The 23,012-nt window shown below is 39.9% G+C and overlaps 1 protein-coding gene across 4 annotated transcripts in view; it reads left to right on the top strand.

Annotated features, from left to right (window-relative positions):
* The window catches only part of TBC1D4 (TBC1 domain family member 4), a 245,825-nt gene that overhangs the window by 178,825 nt on the left and 43,988 nt on the right, over positions 1-23,012 (top strand). For all 4 annotated transcript variants that reach the window (XM_077158430.1, XM_077158431.1, XM_077158432.1 and 1 more), the window contains exons 6-8: positions 2,043-2,134; positions 2,423-2,533; positions 4,736-4,855. In XM_077158430.1, coding sequence (XP_077014545.1) covers positions 2,043-2,134; positions 2,423-2,533; positions 4,736-4,855 — 323 coding nt within the window. The remainder of the gene's footprint in view (positions 1-2,042; positions 2,135-2,422; positions 2,534-4,735; positions 4,856-23,012) is intronic.

Here is a 23,012-nt window from a genome sequence, read left to right as displayed (position 1 = left end):
AATCAACTCATGCCTCTGCAAAGCCGGATATCTCTGAGGATCCAGGTGAATTGAGGATGCAGTTCTAGGAGGAACTTCCTCTTCAAGGACCAAGCCTTAAAATCTGAAACTCAACGTGTTGCATCAGGGAGTGGAACAGTTGCCTTCAGTCTTTTGTGCTAAGCTGACATGCATGTGGGATAACACACATGCCTTCAATAGCCGTCATTCACTGGTCAGTGCTCCCAAATTGGGAAAAAGGAGGAAGTCAAATTAGATTCACAATGGAAGGGGCAGATATAGTTGGAAAAGAAACTCCAGCTCTGCCCATTTCCCCTATGGAACTTGAAGACTAGAGAAAATTCCTGGGTTGTGAATTTATTTACCTATTCAAATAACTCTCTTCCTTTCTTCTCTTTTTGAAAATCTCTTATACTTTAAACCATGTTAATCAGTCACTTAAGAGTAAACAAAACAAAAACAATCATGTGAGTGAATATCTAATATGTTGTCTGGGAAGCTTTTTAAGGAGCTTTTGCTAACAAATAATATGCTGTGATAGTGAGCGGCATTTCACCACCAAAATGTATTTTAGTGCCTGACATTTTCTGTTTGTGATGACAGAGATTTTCAGTATTTTGCTGTACATTACACAAAGAAAGCCAGGGCTGGGAAGTTTTCTGAAGTTTTTTCTTCATTCTGACTCCCATTCTCTGCCACACAGTGCTTTCAGATGGGCCTCGGAGTGGCCCCCGTGTGCATCCTGGCAACCGTGAAATGAATTCTCATTCTTCTAAAACAATGTGTGTTTTAAACTGTTTCTCTCCTCTACTATCCACAGACGTTTTTAGATAGTACTTTAATAAAAAAAGAAAAGTAACCCAAATGTGATCAAGTTGTTCATTCTAAATAGTTTTCACCTCATATTTTCTTAGAAATATGTACAATTTAGAAAACTGCCCAAAGTGCATAGACTGTCAAATTTTTTATTTTAAAATTCTCTGATGCCACCTAGCAAAATAGATTGTAAGAAAGTATTTTTAAGAATTACTTTGTCTTAATCTACGTGTATAAAATGTAATGAATATGTGGAACAAGTTCAAGTTATAGCGTAAAGTCAGGTAATGTAAGTATTTAACTGTAACCTTTTGAAAAAGGTTTCTTTGTAATAATAAGTGATTTTTAAATGCCAGGCTACCTATATAAGATTTATTAAATATGATATATAGCTAGATATCCTCTTCTTAATCAAAGTATAGTAGTAGTAGTACCATATGTGACATCTAACTATGTAAAGTAGATCTGTTCCTTAAAAATGGATGAGTACATGAATCATTGTAATTGTGAATTTTTTCTCTCTCTCTCTTGTTTATTAAAAAATGAATGTTTTCATAGAAAAACTGTTTTGCCCAAGGACTTAATATAATTTATGTTTAAGAACACAATAGATATATAAATATTGTGATTTAAAGAAGTAAACAATATTTTGGCAAAATAATAACACTAAAAATGTCATTGCATACCAGCTAAAGCTGTCCTTGAAATTTTATTCCCACAAAACAAGAACTGCTTGAGAGGAAAAGAATCTTGTCTAAGTGGTAGCTCTGACTTAAAACATTATAAGTTATTCTTTCTTTTTTAAATGTAAAGTTTTAGCATAGGGTTATTGACCATGGCTAGTATTTAGCTTTAATTTCCATACCATATACTAGGATAATGTTAATTCAACTATGACTTTCTACTGTGGCTAAATTTATTAGTATATTCACTGGTGTCTGGCTGTGGTGTTGCCTTGTATCATGTGGAAATTGTTAGTGCTTCTAACTGTGGTACAACTGTCAGGTGTCTGTTGACTTTGGTGAGGAGTTTTTCCTTTTAGTTTTAATCATTTCAATGTAATGGTCTAAAGTTCCCTGTGGACAAGAATACATTTCTGAAAATTTCAATGAGAAGAGAGAAATTCAGAGCCTACTGACTAAGGAGTGAAATGCAATTCATTATGAGCATTTCTGTCTCTACCATTAGATGCTGTTTTATACTTTCCCCTCCTTTATTTTCTGTAGGTCTCTACCCACCAAGAGCCAAGCTGGTAATACAAAGACATCTTTCCTCATTGACAGATAATGAGCAAGCTGACATCTTTGAACGGGTTCAGGTAACATTATTTATGCTTCTAAATAAGACATGAAGAATGAGAATTGGATCCTGTTTTTGTGAGTTCCCTTTTCTCATCCATTCTTTGTAACCTCCACCTGAAGTTAAAGATATATATCATATCCTGCTATTTAATAGTAATGGGAATGCTATTTTTTACTTTTACTGCTGAAAGCAGTTAAAATGTTAGCTTTATTTCTGTTTGTCTGCCTGACAGATAAAAGCAAATAAGAATAAAATAAAACAAGAGAAGCTGTATTTCCTTAGGGTGCTCTTGTTTGTTCAACAGAAAATGAAGCCAGTCAATGACCAGGAAGAAAATGAACTTGTGATTTTACACCTGAGGCTGCTGTGTGAAGCCAAGCAGAAGACACATGTTCATATTGGGGAAGGCCCGGCGGTGAGAACAGATTTTCTTCTTGACCTAATGTTTTTGTTTATATGTTTAGTGAAAATATCACAGCACATGTGGAAGGAGTTTCTTTACTCTGTGCTCTCATCTTCCTTTAGGTTAAAATCCTGTCAAACATTTTTCCTCAGCATTTTAGAATTTTAGAGGGAACTTTAACAGCATTGACACATGGAAATAAAATAATGATGGCTCTAAAATGTAAAAACATGGTTTTTGGTCCGAAGGCAGTAATGACCAATGTTCAGGATTTAGAATGGACATACATGTTGTTAATCCATTATTATATATATATATATATATATATATATATATATATATATATTTCTTATGAGCATTTTATTTCTTCAAAAGCTTAGACAGCCTAAATGGTAAAGAGTGAGGTTCCCAAGGCAGCAGAAGTAGCATCTAAACAGCAGCCCTAGTTGCAGACTGAAGGATGATATTCTTGGGTACATGGTTTAGAATGTATTCCCAGGATCACAAGAGAAAGCAATTCCATCTGCCACAGTATCTAAGGGGATTATGAATTATAATGAGACTAATTCAGGTTATGTCTTCATGTCACTATATTCAGAACAAATCACATATTACTTAATGAGTATACATTCCTTTGCATTTTCATTAAACAAGTGCTTAAGAACCTTTTATGAGCTAAGCTCTGTGCTAGTGGTGACAAAAAAGAGATGAATGAGTGATGTTCTCTCCCAGAAAGAGCTTTAACATCGTAAAGGGGAGGCAAACAGATAAATAGAAACAGATAATAGAAGCTGTAAGTGGCTTTTATTATTGATGTGCAAGGAGCCAAAAAGGAGCTACATTTGTCTTTGCTTTGAAACTTGAGTGGAGAGTTAAACAAAGGGCAGAAATAAAGAATTCAAAATGAAGAGATTTGAGGGAAGGCAGGAGCTTTAGAGGAGAGAAAGTTTCTTAATCAGAAAATTTGGAGGAGTGTGTCTTCAGAAAGGAGCACTAGGCACAAAGGTATGTGGTGGTGTGATCAGATATGTTCTGCGCGGGCCCTTGAAGAAGGTGTACAGGTTTTTAGGGTGTTTTGGGGGAAATGGGAGAAACAAGGCTCGAAGGATGCACAGTGGTGAGTTGACAAAGGTCCTTACGTGCTAGGCCAGGCTTTGTTAATGAAGGAGCTCACCTAAAGGAGTAAGGAGATCAGATTTGCATTTTAAGAGGATTATTCTGCAGTCGCTATAATGGCAGGTTTGTGAGGAGGTTGGTCAGGGAGAGGTTTGGGAGTGTTAAGACAGAAGTCCCTTTCTCCAGTCATAGAGAATTTTGTCAAAGAATATGTGAGAAGGGATGCGTTTAATTATTGCACACACCTTTATTGAGTGCATACTATATACCAGGCAGTAGTGATGCATAAAAACAGCTCTTTTCCTTCATCTGACTGTTTAGGAGAAGAAATCAATATGTTGCCAAATAGATTAAAATGTGGTGTGATTAGTGCAATGCTATAAGACACAGAGGTAACACGGGCACATATAAATAGACTGAGTGAGTCTGTCTTGAAATATTTATTTTGTCTGAGGAGAGAGGCCTGAACTAGGGCGCTGGAGATGTGAGGAAGGGGCTAAATCAAGAGTTATTTCGGAGGCGTAATCATTAGGATTTAGTGACCGACTAGATGGATAGGTAAAGGAGGGCAGAGGGAGGGGCTGGGAAAGAGAATGTATATAGCAGACACATAGTAGATCTAAAAGATAAATGACCTATTCACAAATGCTAATGGAATTATAACAGAGTCATTAGCAGCACCCAGGTTTTCTGGTAGGTGCTTTGTTCTTTGAAACTTATCTCCTGTGTCTATCTTGATAATTTGGATATAGAATATGCAAACTGGAATTGGATGGTTATAGTTGTTAATCAGAGAAACGGGCCATAAAAATTGCCATCTCAAGTTTATTTTTTGTTTGATACAGCAGGAATGTATTAATAGAGGAGAAAGGCATGAAGAGAAGATCTTATTTCTGTCTTTGTAAACTTACAATATTAAAAATTAAATTATTTTCCTTATAATCTCTGTGTTTGCAATGTGGAACCTAAATTATTACTTCTTAATAAAGTTACTGAAGAATTTTTATATTTTTAAATGGCTTAGTTTTAAGCCTTTATTTAGTGTCATTTAACCTTGAGAATTACAAACTAAAATTTGGTCTGTTTTCCTTTTTATAGACTATTTCAAATAGTGCAATTCCTGAAAATGCAGCAAGCAGTGGAAGGTTCAAACTTGACATTCTGAAAAATAAAGCTAAGAAGTCCTTAACCAGCTCCTTGGAAAATATCTTCTCAAGGGTAAGATTAAACTGAGGAGCTTTTAAACATTAATTTCTATGTTTTCTAACAGCTTTGTTTCATTCTCATCTGACTCACAGAATGGTTCCTGTAAAAAACAAAAATGGCTTTGATTTATTCACACTTACTTAAAATAATCCTTAAAAATAAGTTTCATTCTCAGATCTAGGTTTGGTTTCTCTGGTATCTGAAGTTGAGCAACAGATTTAGTAGTAGATTTATGTGTGGAAAGGGGAATTAGAATATCAGTATTCCATAAGAACTTATAAAAATTCTATAAGAACTTTTTATCATTTGCCATATGAAATTATAAAGAAAACTCACCCCCCTTTTGTCAATTCTTAGGACTGATAGGAAATACTGAAAATAGTAAGTATGATTTAATGGAAATTTATATATTCCACTTAATAAATTTATTTATCCCGGTTTTTGAAATAAGCAAAGTAATGCCCTGTGTTACTTTGCTGGCTGCTAGAATGCGGTATACCAGAACTGGAACAGATTTTACAATAGGGGATTTTAATAAGCTACAACTTTACAATTCTAAGGAAGTGAAAGTGTCCAAATTAAGGCACCAACAAGAGGTTACCTTAATTCAAGGAGTGTCCATGGGTTAGGAACACCTTTGTCAGCTGGATAGTCATGTGGCTGGCATCTGCCTCTCCAAGTTCTGGCTTGCTTAATGCCTCATGGCAACATCTGCTGGGCTCCAAGCATCTCCAGACATCCATATTTCTGTTCCCCATGTGTCTGCATCTGTGTCTATTCTGCTATGAAGTTTCTGTTGGCTCTGAGACTTCTGTCGTTTCTGTCATTCTGTCATTTCTGTAAGCTCTGAAGTTTCTCCAAAATGTTTCCTCGGTTTTAAAGGATTCCAGTAAACTAATAAAGGCCCACCTGGAATGGGTCATATCTCCATCTAACGAAAAGTTAATACCCACAATTGGGTACGTTGCGTCTCCATGGAGATAATCTAATAAAAATATTCCAAATTACAGTATTGAATCGGGAGTGAGAGAAATGGTTGCTCCTATAAGATTGGATCAGGATTAAAACATGGCTTTTCTGGGGGCACATAATAGATTCAAACCAGCACATGCCCCTTCCCCTTTCTTTTCCTCACCCTGAGCTACTCTGTTCTAGTGCCATTAGGTGAGACTAAGCAAGGTAAGTTCTTGTGGCTGAGGGGGAGGGGGAGCCACTGAGCCTGTATGGGGTATGAAGTTTGGCGTTTGCCCAGTGCAGCATGTAGAAAACAGAGGGTGGAAAGGAGGGCATCTGCAAGGGAAGGCATCCTGTGGGAAGCTGAAGTCTGACAAGGTGGGGAAGGTACCTCTGCAGTGGAGTGGTCTGGTGTGTGCTGTCAGAGCCAGAGTAGTAGAAGGCAGTTGTATATTAGGGTGTCCACTATAGGGAGTTTGAATCTGAGCAGGGCAGGCAGCCTTACTGATGATTTGGAAAATGTTTTAGTGGTCTGGGTAGAAGATCAAATCAACCACAGCATTCCTTTTAGACATAAGCCTAATCCAGAGCAAGGCCCTAACTTTTTTCAATTATCTGAAGGCTGAGAGAGGTGAGGAAGCTTCAGAAGAGAAGTTTGAAGCTAGCAGAGGTTGGTTAATGAGGTTTAAGGAAGCAAACTGTTTCCGTAACACAAAAGTGTGAGGTGAAGCAACAAGTGCTAATGTAGAAGCTGCAGCAGGTTATTCAGGAGATATATCTAAGATAACTGATGAAGGTGGCTGCACTAACCAACAGATTTTCATTGTAGATGAAACAGCCATATATTGGAAGAAAATAGCATCTAGGAGTTTCATAGCTAGAGAGGAGAAGTCAACCCTGGCTTCAGAGTGTCAAATGACAGGCTATTAGGGGCTCTTGTTAGTGGCTAATGCAGCTGATGACCTTAAATAGAAGTCAATACTTATTTACCATTCTGAAAATCCTAGGACTCTTAAGAATTATGCTACATCTACTCTGCCTGTACTCTATAAATGGAATGGCAAAGCCTAGCTGACAGCACAGCTGTTTACAAAAGAATGGTGTACTGATTATTTTAAGCCCGCTGTTGATACCTACTGCTCAGAAAGAAAGATTCCTTGCAAAATATTATCATTAGTTGACAATGCACCTAGTCTCCCAAGAGCTCTGATGGAGATGTACAATGAGATTAATGCTGTTTTCGTGCCTGTTAATGCAACATCCATTCTGCAGCCTGTGGATCAAGGAGTCATTTCAAATTTCAAGTATTATTATTAAAGAAATACATTTTATAGGGCTATAACTGCCATAGATAATGATCCCTCTTATGGATCTGGGCAAAGTCAACTGAAAAGTTTTGGGAAAGGATTCACCACTCTAAATGTCATTAAGAACATTTGTGATCATGAGAGGACATTGAAATAGTAACATTCATAGGATTTTGGAAGAAATTTGTTCCCAGCTTTATAGATGACTCTGAGGAGTTCAGGACTTCAGTGGAGGAAGTCACTGAGGATGTGGAAATAGCAAGAGTACTAGAATTAGAAGTGGAACCTGTATATGTGACTGGATTGCTACAAACTCATGATAAAACTTGAATGAATGAGGAGTTTCTTCTTAAGGTGTGAGCAAAGAAATGGAATCTACTCCTGGTGAAGATGCTTAGAATATTGTTGAAATGACAATAAAAAAACCTAGACTAGTTCATAGATTTAGTTGATAAAGTAGTGGCTGGCTTTGAGAAGATTGACTCCAATTTTGAAAGAAATTCTACGGTGGGTAAAATATTATCATAAAGCATTGCATGCTGTATTAGTTAGGGTTCTCTAGAGAAGCAGAATCAACAGGAAATATTTGTAAATATAAAATTTATAGAAGTGTCTCTTGTAACCATGGGAACGTAGAGTCTAAAATCTGTAGGCAGGCTGTGAAGCTGACAATTCCAGTGGAGGGTAAGGATGAACTCCACAGAACAGGCTCACCGGCTGAAGCAGGAAGAGAGCCTGTCTCTTCTGAATCCTCTTTAAAAGGTGTCCAGTGATTAGATTAAGCCTCACTAATTAAAGAAGACACACCCCTTGGCTGATGACAAATGGAATCAGCTGTGGATGTAGCCAACGTGATCATGATTTAATTCTATGAAATGTCCTCATAGCGAAAGACAGGCCAGCACTTGCCCAACCAGACAAACAGGTACCACCACCTGGCCAAGTTAACACATGAACCTGACCATGACTGTCCACCCCTTGTCAACTTGGCAGCTATACTCATCACCTTAAACCATACCTAATTTCTAAATAGTAAACAATAAAAGACACATTTTTTTCCTCACCTAACAGTACTCACCTATCCTGCATATAACCGGAAACACATTAAATCTCTCCAGAATAGGGTGCAAGTCCTTGAGTGATATTGATTCTTAAACTTGATATGTTACAACTTAAATAGTATAACATGAACAAAACAGCATTACAGTCCTCATTTCTGTAACTGATTACATGGCCATAGTTCATATTTATCACTACTTTCTTCCACTACCCATTCCATATTCTCTTTATCCTCAGCAAGCACTTCAGCTGGCTGTGGTTCTTTGCCTGGTAGGGTGACCCAAACCTTCATTCCTGAAGTTTCAGACCCATTGGTAGTCCTGCCTCGATTGGTTTGTTGCAGTTTTCCATTGATTTTAATCACAGGGCATGGTAGTACTAAAAGATGCTCTAGGGGGTGATCTCCTATATTCCTGAAAACTCTTCTTTACCTCCATTGTGTAGTTGCAGTCCTATTTCCCCCTGATAGTCAGGGTCAATCACCCCAGCCAGTCTTGTAATCCCCTTCTTGGCTTGTTGATCCAGGGGCATGAGTAGCCCAAAGTGACCAGGTAGCAGTCTTAGATTCCAGTTTAATGGAATCATTGTTTCTCCTGGTGGAGGCACTCCCCCTTTTACAACTAAAACCTGTAGACCAGCAGAGCTCAGGGTCACAGGGCCAGGAAGTGAAGGTTTTCCTAGTGGATCATAGGGGTAATAGTGAGTGGTGCCACTCCCACTTCAACCCCTTGGTTCCTGGACCCATGGATCCTAGCTATGGGAGAAACAACACCATACAGTGGATGCTAATTCAGAGCATACACAGCTTCCTGGAGAACATTACCCCAGCCCTTCAAGGTATTGCCACCTAGTTGGCACTGTAATTGAGTTTTCAAAATGTCATTCCACCGTTCTATCAATCCAACTGCTTCTGAATGATGGAGAACATGGTAAGACCAGAGAAATCCATGAGCATGTGCCCATTCCTGCATCTCATTTGCTGTGAAGTGTGTTCCCTGATCAGAAAAATGCTGTGTGGAATATGATGACGACAGGTAAGCCCACAGATGGTAGTTTTGGCAGAAGCATTGCATGCAGGGAAAGCAAAACCATATTGAGAGTATGTGTCTATTCAATTTAGAACAAATCGCTGCCCCTTCTGTGAAGGGAGTGGTTCGTGTAATCAGTCTGCCACCATGTAACTGGCTGATCACCTCGGGGAATGGTGTCATATTGGGGGCTGAGTGTGGGCCTTTGCTGCTGGCAGATTGGGCACTCAGCAGTGGCTGTAGCCAGGTCAGCTTTGGTGAGTGGAAGTCCGTGTTGCTGAACCCATGCATAACCTCCATCCCTACCATCATGGCCACTTCATTCATGAGCCCATTGGGCAATGACAGGACTTGCTGGTAAAAGAGGCTGACTGGTATCCACAGAACAGGTCATCTTATCCACTTGATTATTAAAACCTTCCTCTGCTGAAGTCACCCTCTGGTATGCATTCACATGGGACACAGAAATCTTCATGTTTTTAGCCCACTCAAAAAGTTTATCTACATACCTCTTCCCCAGACCTCTTTGTACCAATCTGGTCTTTCCAAGTCTGACCATCCAGCTAAACCATTAGCAACAGCCCATGAGTCAGTATATAAACACACCTCTGGCCAGTTCTCCTTGCAAGCAAAATGAACAACCAGGCGCACTACTTGAAGTTCTGCCCCCTGGAAGGATTTTCCCTTACCACTGTCTTTCAAGAACACCCCAGAAAAGGGTTATAGTGCTGTAGCTGTCCACTTTTGGGCGGTACCTGCATATCACGCTGAACCACCTGTAAACCAGGCCCGAATTTTCTCTTCCTCAGTCAGTTCGCTGTAAGGAACTCCCCAAAAGGCCATAGCTCAGGTCTGGGAAAGAGAAGGTAATGTGGCAGGAGTGGAGACCATGGGCACTTGGGCCACTTCCTCATGTAACTTATTTGTGCCTACAGGACCTGCTCTGGCCCTATCTCATATGTACCATTTCCATTTTATGATGGAGTGCTGCTGCGCATGCCCAACTTTATGGCTTGGTGGGTCAGACAACACCCATCTCATGATAGGCAACTCAGGTCTCATGGTAACTTGGTGGCCCAAGGTTAAGTGTTCGGTCTATACTAAGGCCCAGTAGCAGGCCAAAGCTGTTTCTCAAAAGGAGAGTAGTTATCTGCAGCAGATGGTAGGGCTTTGCTCCAAAATCCTAAGGGTCTGCGTTGTGATTATCTTACAGGGGCCTGCCAAAGGTTCCAAACAGCATCTCTATTTGCCACTGGCACTTCCAGCACCATTGGACCTGCTGGATCATGTGGTCCAAGTGGCAGAGCATCTTGTACAGCAGTCTGGACCTGTCACAGAGCCTCCTCTTGTTCAAGTCCCCACTCAAGATTAGCAGCTTTTCTGATCACTTGATAAATGGACTGGAGTAGCACACTCAAATGAGGAATATATTGTTGCCAAAATCCAAAGAAGCTGTCATGGTTAGGGACAGGTGTCAACTTGGCCAAGTTGTGGTACCTGTTCATCTGAATGGCCAAATGCTGGCCTGTCTGTTGCAATGAGGACATTTCATAGGATTAGGTCATGATCACGTCAGCTACATCCACAGCTGATTCCATTTGTAATCAGCCAAAGGGGAGTGTCTTCTGCAATTAGTGATGCTATATCCAATCATGGGAAGCCTTTTAAGGAGGACTCAGAGGATACAGGTTGCATTCCTGCTTTGGCTGGTAAGCCTCTCCTGTGGAGTTCATCCAGGCCATCCATTGGAGTCATCAGCTTCGCAGCCTGCCCTGTGGACTTTGGACTCTGCATTCCTACGGTCACGTGAGACACTTTCATAAATTTTATATTTGCAAGTGTTCCCTGTTGATTCTGTTTCTCTAGAGAACCCTAACTAATACATCTTGGTACCAGGAGTGGTTCTTAAGGAACAGAATCTTAAAAATGGGTTTTTATGAATGGTTTTCTACTCTGACTGGGCTCAGAGACACTAAGGACTCTGATTCCCGTAATCAGAATGACACTCCCAATCCATGGACTGGGTTGGCAAAGGAGATAGTCAAAATATCATCATTCGATTCTCCTAATGCTTCGCTTGTACGAAGCCAGACTCTGGGGGATAATGTTTTTGACACCTTTACAGAGTTTTGTAGAAATAAGAGTTATAGAGATGTTGGTTGGTTGTTGTTAGATACACTGTCTACATTAAAGGGTGAAAGGGATGGGCTTAAGGCTTCAAACAAGAAGCTTAAGTGCCGTCTGAAAGATGTAGAGGTTTCTATGAGTATCCTGAAGGAAAATTTTATTTCCTGTAGCCGTAGACTTGAGATCTCTGAAAATCAGACTCAGAATCTTATTGTTAGAGTAGCAACTTTCCAATGTAAACTGAAATCTCAGTCTTGCATGGTGTCTGCCGTTAAAGTGAGGGCATTGATTGGAAAGGAGCGGGACCCTGAAAAATGGGATGGTGACATATGGATTGATAATGATGTTGGGGGTGAGGTTGAAACCCTAGACCATGCTAAGCCTTCTTTAGATAACCCTGTAATAGTCTGCCCTGAGGACATAGCCGCCCCACCTCCAGCCTGCCTTGAGGAATTGGCCACCCAACCTCCTCCTGAAGGGATTAGCCCTAGAGTTATTAATCATGTTTCACCAGAAGAAACTGCAAATGAAAGCCCTGAAGCAAATGACTTGGAAGATATTTCTAATTCTTTTCATGACCCACCCTCACCACCCCTCATCTCTTCTAGACCTATAACTAGACTAAAGTCCCAACAGGCCCCTAAAGGTGAGGTACAAAGTATCACACATGAGGAGGTACATTATACTCCAAAAGAACTGTGTGAGTTTTCCAATTTATATAGACAGAAATCAGGGGAATATGTGTGGCAATAGATTTTAAGAGTGTGGGATAATGGTGGGAGGAATATAAGGCTGGATCAGGCTGAATTTATTGATATGGGCCCACTAAGCAGAGATTCTGCATTCAATGTTATAGCTAGAGCAGTTAGAAAAGGTGTTAACAGCTTGTTTGGGTGGTTGGTTGAAACATGGATCAAAAGGTGGCCAACATTACCTGAGGTTGAAATGCCAGAACTGCCCTGGTATAATGTAGATGAGGGGATCCAGAGGCTTAGAGAGATTGGGATGTTAGAGTGGATTTATCATGCAAAGCCTGCTCTTACACCCCAGAAATGTCCAGAGGATGCACCTTTTACCAGAACAGTGAGAAATAAATTTGTGAGACTAGCACCATCATCCCTCAAGAGCTCTGTGGTTGCACTTCTCTGTAGGTCAGATATTACTGTAGGAACTGCTGTCACTGAGCTGGAATCCTTAAACATAATGGAGATGACAGGATCCCGAGTTGGCAGAAGCCAGGTGGCAGCACTTAATCACCAAAGACAGGGTAGACGTGGGTATTATAATAGACAACAAACTCAAAGGAGACATCAAAATTATATGACACGCAGAGATTTGTGGCATTGGCTAATAAATCATGGGGTGCCTAGAAATACAATAGAAGGGCAGTCTACTAAATTCTTATTGGAGCTGTATAAACAAAAGAGTTCTAGGTCAAGGGAACAGAAGTCTAACCTGAATTACAAAAACACAGAGTCATGGCCCCTTAACCAATTTCCAGACTTGAAACAGTTTACAGACCCTGAGCCCCTTGAATGAAGGGGAGGCCAGGTCCCTATGGGGGAGAAACCTGTTACACTGCCACAAATTTATACTGTTAACCTTCCTCTAAGTCTTCCCCAAGGAGACCGACGGCCTTTTACCAGGGTAACTGTGCATTGGGGAAAAGGAAATGATCAGATATTTCGGGGATTATTAGACACTGGTTCAGAAGTGACATTAATTCCAGGGGACCCAAAACATCACTCTGGACCACCAGTCAGAGTGGGGGCTTATGGAGGCCAGGTGATCAATGGAGTTTTAGCTCAGGTCTGTCTCACAGTGGGTCCAGTGGGCCCCCGGACCCATCCTGTAGTTATTTCCCCAGTTCCGGAATGTATAATTGGCATAGACATACTGAGCAACTGGCAGAATCCCCACGTTGGTTCTCTAACTCGTGCAGTGAGGGCTATTATGGTGGGAAAGGCCAAGTGGAAGCCACTAGAACTGCCCCTACCAAGCAAAATAGTAAATCAAAAGCAATACCGTATTCCTGGAGGGATTGCAGAGATTTCTGCCACTCTTAAGGACTTGAAAGATGCAGGGGTGGTGATTCCCACCACATCCCCGTTCAACTCTCCTTTTTGGCCTGTGCAGAAAACAGATGGGTCTTGGAGAATGACAGTGGATTATCGTAAACTCAACCAGGTGGTAACTCCAATTGCAGCTGCTGTTCCAGATGTAGTATCATTGCTTGAGCAAATCAATACATCCCCTGGTACCTGGTATGCAGCTATTGATCTGGCAAATGCTTTTTTCTCAATAGCTATTAGTAAGGACCACCAGAAACAGTTTGCTTTCAGCTGGCAAGGTCAGCAATATACTTTCACTGTCCTACCTCAGGGGTATATCAACTCTCCAGCCCTATGTCATAATCTTGTTCGCAGAGACCTTGATCGTTTCTGCCTCCCACAAGACATCACACTGGTCCATTATATTGATGATATCATGTTGATTGGACCTAGTGAGGTGGAAATAGGTGTGGTGCCACTCACTATTACTCCTAGTGATCCACTAGGAAAATTTTTGCTTCCTGTCCCTGCTACCCTGAGTTCTGCTGGCCTACAGGTTTTAGTTCCAAAACGGGGTGTGCTTTCTCCAGAAGAAACAACAGTGATACCACTGAACTGGAAGTTAAGATTGCCACCTGGCCACTTTGGGCTACTTATGCCTCTGGATCAACACACCAAGAAGGGGATTACATTATTGTCTGGGGTAATTGACCCTGACTATCAGAAGGAAGTAGGACTGCAACTACATAATGGAGGTAAAGAAGAGTTTTCTTGGAATATAGGAGATCCCCTGGGGCGTCTATTAGTACTACCATGCCCTGTGATTAAAATCAATGGAAAACTGCAACAACACAATCCAGGCAGGACCACTAATGGCTCTGAGACTTCAGGAATGAAGGTTGGGGTCACCCCACCAGGCAAAGAACCACGGCCAGCTGAAGTGCTTGCTGAGGGGAAAGGGAACATGGAATGGGTAGTGGAAGAAGGTAGTGATAAATATGAACTTCGACCACGTGATCAGTTACAGAAACGAGGACTGTAATGCTGTTTTGCTTGTGTTATACTATTTAAGTTGTAAGATATCAAGTTTAAGAATGAATGTTGCCCAAGGATTTGCACACTATTCTGGAGAGATTTAATGTGTTTCCAGTTATATGTAGGACAGTTGAGTATTGTCAGGTAAAAGAAAAAATGTGTGCTTATTTGTTTTCATTTGGAAATTAAGTATGGTCTAAGGTGATATATATATATATATGTGCCAAGTTGACAAGGGGTGGACTGTCATGGTTAGGGACAGGTGTCAACTTGGCCAAGTTGTGGTACCTGTTCATCTGATTGGGCAAGCGCTGGCCTGTCTGTTGCAATGAGGACATTTCATAGGATTAGGTCATGATCACGTCAGCTACATCCACAGCTGATTCCATTTATAATCAGCCAAAGGGGAGTGTCTTCTGCAATTAGTGATGCTAAATCCAATCATGGGAAGCCTTTTAAGGAGGACTCAGAGGATACAGGTTGCATTCCTGCTTTGGCTGGTGAGCCTCTCCTGTGGAGTTCATCCAGGCCATCCATTGGAGTCATCGGCTTCGCAGCCTGCCCTGTGGACTTTGGACTCTGCATTCCTACGGTCACGTGAGACACTTTCATAAATTTTATATTTGCAAGTGTTCCCTGTTGATTCTGTTTCTCTAGAGAACCCTAACTAATACAGAAGCCAACTAGGCATTGTGCCTGTTTTTGGTCATAGGAGGAGTCAGATGCAGCAACTTCTCTTTTACCTTAGAAGGGATATCTCGATCTGCCCCACACCACTGGACACCTAGAAATTTCACTGAGGTGGATGGCCCCTATATTTTTGTTGGATTTATCTCCCATCCTCTGACACACAAATGCCTAGTAAGTCTAGCGTAGTTGCTTCTTGCTCACTAGGTACAATCAACATGATATCATCAATATAATGGATCAGTGTGATGGCTTGTGGGAGGGAGAAACGATCAAGGTCCCTGCGGACAAGTATATGACATAGGTTCTGGAGAGTTGATATACCCCTGAGGTAGAACAGTGAAAGTAAATTGCTGACCTTGTCAGCTGAAAGCAAACTGTTTCTGGTGGTCCTTATTAACAGCTATTGAGAAAAAAGCATTTTCAAGATCAATAGCTGCATACTAGGTACCAGAGAATGTATTGATTTGCTCAAGCAATGATACCACATCTGGAACAGCAGCTGCAATTGGAGTTACCACCTGGTTGAGTTTATAGTAATCCACTGTCATCCTCCAAGACCCATCTGTTTTCTGCACAGGCCAAATAGGGGAGTTAAATGGGAATATGGTGGAAATCACCACCCCTGCGTCCTTCAGGTCTTTAAGGCAGTAATCTCTGCAATCCCTCCAGGAATCTGGTATTGCTTCTAATTTACTATTTTGCTTGGTAGGGGCAGTTCTATTGGCTTCCACTTGGCTTTTCCCACCATAATAGCCCTCACTGCATGAGTAAGAGAACCAATGTGGGGATTCTGCCAGTTGCTCAGTATGTCTATTCCAATTATGCATTCTGGAACTGGGGAAATAATTACCGAATGGGTCCAGGGCCCCACTGGACCCACCGTAAGACGGACCTGAGTTAAAATTCCATCGATCACCTGACCTCCCTAAGCCCCCACTCTGACTGGTGGACCAGAGTGACGTTTTGGGTCCCTTGGAATTAATGTCACTTCTGAACCAGTGTCTAATAATCCCTGAAATGTCTCATAATTTCCTTTTCCCCAATGCACAGTTACCCTGGTAAAAGGCCGTCGGTCTGCTTGGGGAAGGCTTGGAGGAAGATTAACAGTTTAAATTTGTGGCAGTGTAACAGGGTACTCCCCCAGAGGGATCTGGCCTCCCCTTCATTCAAGGGGCTTTGGGTCTGTAAACTGTCTCAAGTCTGGAAATTGATTAAGGGGCCGTGACTCTGTGTTTTTGTAATTCAGGTTAGACTTCTGTTCACTTAACCTGGAACTCTTTTGTTTGTACAGCTCAAACAAGAATTTAGTAGCTTTCCCATCTTTTTTATTTCTAGGCATCCCATGATTTACTAGCCAATGCCACAAATCTCTGTGAGTCAGATTATTTTGACTCCTGGTTTGAGTTTGCTGTCTATTATGATAGCCATGTCCACCTTGTCTTTGGCCATTAAGTGCTGCTGCCTGGCTTCTGCCAACTCAGGATCCCATCATCCCCATTGTGTTTAAGGATTCCAACTCAGTGACAGCAGTTCCCACAGTAATATCTGACCTACAGAGAAGTGCAACCACAGAGCTCTTCAGGGATGATGGCAGTAGTCTCACAAATTTATTTCTCACTGTTCTGGTAAAAGGTGCATCCTCTGGATTTTCCTGGGGTGTAAAAGCAGGCTTTACATGATAAATCCACTGTAACATTCCAGTCTCTCTAAGCCTCTGGATCCCCTCATCTACATTATACCAGGGCAGTTCTGGCATTTCAGCCTCAGGTAATATCACCCACCTTTTGATCCATGTTTCAGCCAGCCATCCAAACAAACTGTTAATGCCTTTTCTAACCCCTCAAGCTGTAACATTAAATGCAGAATCTCTGCTTTGTGAGTCTATATCAATAAATTCAGCCTGATCCAGCCTTATATTCCTCCCACCATTATCCCACACCCTTAAAATCCATTGCCACACATATTCCCCTGATTTCTGTATATGTAAATTGGAAAACTCACACAGTTCTTTAGGAGTATAATGTACCTCCTCATGTGTGATACTTTGCCCTTCCCCTTTAGGGGCCTTTTGGGACTTTAGTCTAGTTATAGGTCTGGAAGAAATGAGGGGTGGTGGAGGTGGGTCATGAAAAGAATTAGAAGTATCTTCCAAGCCATTTGCTTCAGGGCATTCGTTTGCAGTTTCATCTATTGAAACAGGATTGATCACTCTATGGCTAATTCCTTCAGGTGGAGGTTGGGTGGCCAACTTCTCAGGGCAGACTGGAGGTGGGGTAGCTATGTCCTCAGGGCAGACTATTACAAAGTTATCTAGAGAAGACTCAGCATGAGCTAGGATTTCAACCTCTCCACTGACATCATTATTAATACATATGTCGCCATCTCATTTTTCATGGTCCCATTCCTTTTCAATCAATGCCCTCACTTTAACGGCAGACACCATGCAACATTGAGATTTCAGTTTATGTTGTAAAGTTTCCACTCTGACAATAAGATTCAGAGTCTGATTTTCAGAGATCTCAAGTCTATGGCTACAGGAAATAAAATTTTCCTTCAGGACACTCACAGAAACATCTACATCTGTCAGTCAGCACTTAAGCTTCTTGTTTGAAGCCTTAAGCCCATCACTTTCACTTATTAATGTATACAGTGTATCTAACAGCAACCAGCCAACATCTCTACACTTACTATTTCCACAAAATTCCATAAAAATGTCAAAAACATTATCCCCTAGAACCTGGCTTCATATATGCGTAGCATTAGAAGAATCAAATGGTGATTTTTTTTTTTTTTTAGGGGCAGGCACCGGGAATCGAACCCATGTTCTTTGGCATGACAGGCAAGAACTCTGCCTGTTGAGCCACTATGGCCTGCCCTAAATGGTGGTATTTTGACTATCTCTTTTGCCATTTCACTCCATGGATTGGCAATGTCATTCTGATTATGGGAATCAGAGTCCTTAGTGTCTTTGAGTCCAGTCAGTTTAGAAAACCATTTATAAAAACCCATTTTTAAGATTCTGTTTCTTAAGAACCACTCCTGGTACCAAGTTGTATTAGTTAGGGTTCTCTAGAGAAACAGAATCAACAGGAAATATTTGTAAATATAAACTTTATAAAAGTGTCTCACCTAACTTTGGGAACATGGAGTCCAAAATCTGTAGGGCAGACTGTGATCTGTAGGAGGGTCTGGATTAACTCCACAGGAGAGGCTCACCGGCTGAAGCAGGAAGAGAGACTGTCTCTTGTGAACCCTCCTTAAAATGCTTCCAGTGATTAGATTAAGCCTCATTCATTAAAGAAGACACTCCCCTTGGCTGATTACAAATGGAATCAGCTGTGAATATAGTCAACATGATCATGATTTAATTCTATGAAATGTCCTCATAGCAAAAGATAGGCCAGCACTTGCCCAACCAGACAAACAGACCACCACTTCGCCAAGTTGACACATGAACCTGACCATGACACATGCTATAGAGAAATCTTTTGTGAAAGGAAAAGTCAATTAATTGTTGATTATTATAAGAAATTGCCACAGCCACCCCAACCTTTGGCAACCACCACCCTCTTCAGGCAGCAGCCATCAATATGGAGGCAAGATCCTCCACTAGCAGAAAGATGAAGATTTGCTAATGACTCAAATGATGGTTAGCAATTTTTAGCAATAAATTTTTTTTTTTTAGGGATAAAATATTTTTTAATGAAAGTATGTACATTATATATGTTTGGGCATAATGCTGTTGCACAGTTGATAGACTATAATATAGAGTAAATATAACTTTTATATGCACTGTGAAACCAACAAATTCATGTGACTCACTTTATTAAGATCCTTGCTTTTCTGTAGTGGTTGGGAACTGAACCTCATTAGCTGGGAGGCATGTCTTTATGCAGCCTCGAGTTTGCTTCTTAATTCACTGTTTGTGATTATTGCTCAACAATGACCATTTCTTCTTTATATGTGGTCCTAGACCAGCAGCCTCAGTGTCACCTGGGAACTTGTTAGGAATATGAATGAATTCTCAGGTCTCACCCTGAATCAGAAACTCTGGGGGTGGGCTCCAGGAATTTGTTTTAACAAACCCTCCAAATGATTCTGATGCATGCACTAAGTTTGAGAACTACTCTAGGTAAGTCTAATTTTGAATGCACTAGCATCCTAAACAGGTAACATGTATACGCTGATGTGAGCTACCTGAAGTGAACAGCTGTTATGTAGTGAGATTTTTAGTAAAGAGACCGTATAAATAGGTAGTAAGTAGAACTGAGTTCAAACCAAACCTTAGCAGACTTTATATTTTGATCTTGGACAAATTATTTGCCTTCACTAAACCACAGTTCCTCCATTTGTGAAATGTGCATGCTAATACCTGCTTATTTCACATTTTTGTGAGGATTAAATGTCAATATCTTAGGAAAATCTCACATTATAAATATGAGGAGACATATACAGTAGTAATGTATATGTTTTTCTCAGAACTAAACAGTAGAAAAATGGCACTCCAGTCATAGAGTTTGGCTTACAATTGCTGCATTTAAAATATCAAAATTTTTTTTTTAGCTAACTGTAGTTTATGAAATAGGATCCCTTTTAAAATTGCTTATATTCTCAGCTCATTAACAGTTAGAAGTGGGTCCAAGGGAAAAGCATTGACACATATATTATTAAATCATAATAAAGTAAAACTGACAAAACTGTCTATCTAAAGGTCAAGAGACAGTCTTATATTCTGATTATTTGTTGCTTTTTCCTACATTAAAGTTTCCCCAAAGAGTGCTAATCCAAAGTGTGAGTCATTTTGAAATCAGTCCTCATTTTATACTTTCTTCATAGTAACATCTATTACTCTTACTTATTGAAATACATGGATTAAAAATACTGGTAGAATATAAATTTCAAATATGAGGGTTTTTCTTTATGCACAGAAAGCCATGCTGATGAATACTACTATCAGTAAAATATATTGTTTAAATTGCATTTCTGATAATGGCTGATAGCTTTCTTTTCTAGATATGGGTTTGTCTATTCTGAATATTTAAATGGAATCAGGCAATATGTGATCCTTTGTGACTAGATTCTTTCAATTAGCACAATGTTTTGAAGGTTCATCCATATTGTAGAATGCATCAGTATTTAATAATTTTTTGTTGCTGAATAATATTCCATTGTGTGGTGTGATGGTTTGAAGCTATATGTACACCAGAAAAGACCAAGCTCTTAAAGCTAATTCATTTCTGTGGGTGTTAATCTATGTTCAGGTTATTTCAGTTGAGGTATGTGCCAAGTGGGTCTTAATCTTCCTGGGATAAATATGGAGGGAGAAACACACAAAAGCTAAGAGAGGAAGCTGCAGACTCAGAGGAGTCACTGAAGCCAGAAGCTGGAAGTAACAAAACCCTGGAGTAAAGGGAGAGACTAGCAGACATCACCATGTGCCTGGTCATGTGACAGAGGAGCTGAGGATAACCAGTAACCAGTCTTCAGGCAGAAAGCATCACCTGTTGGCTCCTTGATTTGGACATTTTCATGGCCTCAGAATTGTAAACTCATAAGTTTGTAATTTTAATTGTATAAAATATAAGTTTATAATTTCTGGTCTACTGCATTTTGGCGACTTTAGTGAACTAAAACATCATATGAATATACCACATTGAGTTTATCCACTCATCAGTTGTTGAACCTTAGGGTTTCCATTTTTGCACAGTCCAAGGTTTTGTATGGATGTATATTTTCATTTCTTTTGCCTATATGCTAAGGAGTAGAATTGTTGGGTCATGTGGTAACTCTTTATGTGTTCTATTGAGGAACTACCAGACTGTTTTTTATAGCAGCTACACCATTTTACATCCACACCAGCCATTTATGAGGGTTCTAGTTTCTCCACATCCTTGTTGTTTCGTTTTGCTAAAGCTGCCAGAATTCAATATACCAGAAATGGGTTGGCTTTTACAATGGAGATTTATTAGCTTACAAATTTACAGTTCTGAGGCTGTGAAAATGTCCAAATTAAGGCATCACCAGGATGATACCTTCTCTGAAGAAAGACCACCAGCATCTGGGACACCTCTGCCACATGGGAAGGCACATGGCCAACATCTGCTGGTCCTCCTCTCCTGGGTTTCATTGCTTTCAGCTTCTGGCTTCTGTGGCTTCCTCTTTCAGCTTCTCCAGGGTTTTTCTCTTGGTGAACGTCACTTAAATTCTTCTCTCTTAAAGGACTCCAGTAAAAGGATGAAGACCTACCTTGAATGGGTTGGGTCACATCTCAATTGAAATAACCTAACCAAAGTTTCTACCTACAACAGGTCTGCAGCCATAGGAATGGATTAAAAGAGCATGGCCTTTTCTGAGTTACATAACAGTGTCAAACTAACACACTTACCAACACTTATTGTCTTTTATTATAGCCATCTTAGTGGATGTGAAATGGTATCTCATTATGTTTTTTTTTTTTTAGCTGTTTTGTCATTGTGGTTTTGATTTGCATTTTTCTAATAGTCAGTGTTGTTAAGTATCTGGGGACATGCTTATTGGCCATTTGTATATCTTCTTTGCAGAAATATTTATTGAGATCCTTTATTCATTTTTAAAATTGGGTTAATTGTATTTTTATTATGAGTTATAGGAGTTCTAGATATAACTCCTTTATCAGGTATATGATTCATGAGATTTTACTTCTAGTCTTCTGTTGCCTTTCCATTTTCTTGGTGGTGTCCTTTGAAAAACAAAAGTTTTAATCTTGATGATATTTAATTTATCAATGTTTTTCTTTTGTTGCTTGGGCTTTTGGTGTCTTATCTAAGAAACTCCATCTCTCTCTCTCTCTATCTTTTTTTTAACATCCCTTCAATTGTAAAGCTCTGAAGTTTTCAGAATTAGAATAATTGTAACCTACTAGTCTGGATAATCTTTATTTGCCCTCAGGCTAAATATAATAAAGCATTGGTTCATAACATTCATGTTGTATAACTTCCATTTGTACATTTCAATATTGTCTTAGCTTTTTAACTTAGCATACAATTACTAACTTATTTTCTGTCAAGAAATGAGGGATTTTATTTTATAAATTGTTATTTTTATAACTTTTATTTATCAGTAGATAGTATAAAGATATAAGATAACTGATTCTCTTAGTCTGTGTCAATGTATAATATTTTTAGGCCAGTTTTTTTATTTTTTATTTTTTATTTTTTTACATGGGCAGGCACCGGGAATCGAACCCGGGTCCTCGGGCTTGGCAGGCAAGCATTCTTACCTGCTGAGCTACCGTGGCCCACACTTTAGGCCAGTTTTTGAGGTCTTCTCTACCATTACCTTTATAAGTTTAGGCAAATCATTTAAACTTTTTGATCCTTCCTGTTCTTTTAAGTAAAGCAGAAATAATAATCAGTTGGTTGTCAGAATTGAATGATAGTATAGGGATTGGCACATACCCTCTGGGTTACATCCAACCTCAGCCTGTTTTTGTGCTGTGTGCAAGTTAAGAATGGGTTTTACATTTTAAAGTGCTGTTAAAAAAACAACACCAACAAACAAAGAAGACTATGTAACAGAGACTATATATAGCCTGCAAACCTTAAAATACTTACCAGCCATTTATGGGAAGAGTTTGCAACATGGTAGGCTGAACATATTCATGTATCTCTGCTCTTCTTTAAAATCTCCCTAAGATCACAGTAAAGAATAAAAAAAAAAAAAGATATAAACCCACAAAGAAATAGAGAACAGGAGAGGAAATGACAGCAGATGGGTGGATGAGTAATAACTAACCTTTCTTGGCAGAGTGGAGAAATTTCCTGTGGAAGTATATACCCAATTGAAACAAGCTGATTTGTCACAGAGCCCCCAAAGGCTCAAGAGTTTAAATGCCTTGTATCTTAGAAGATAGAAATGAGTGGGTAGAACTGAAAACTGG

Source organism: Tamandua tetradactyla, chromosome 4 (assembly GCF_023851605.1).
Source record: "Tamandua tetradactyla isolate mTamTet1 chromosome 4, mTamTet1.pri, whole genome shotgun sequence".
Taxonomy (NCBI): domain Eukaryota; kingdom Metazoa; phylum Chordata; class Mammalia; order Pilosa; family Myrmecophagidae; genus Tamandua; species Tamandua tetradactyla.
The sequence above is the reverse complement of the archived record's forward strand: the minus strand, read 5'-3'. Positions and strand labels throughout refer to the sequence as shown.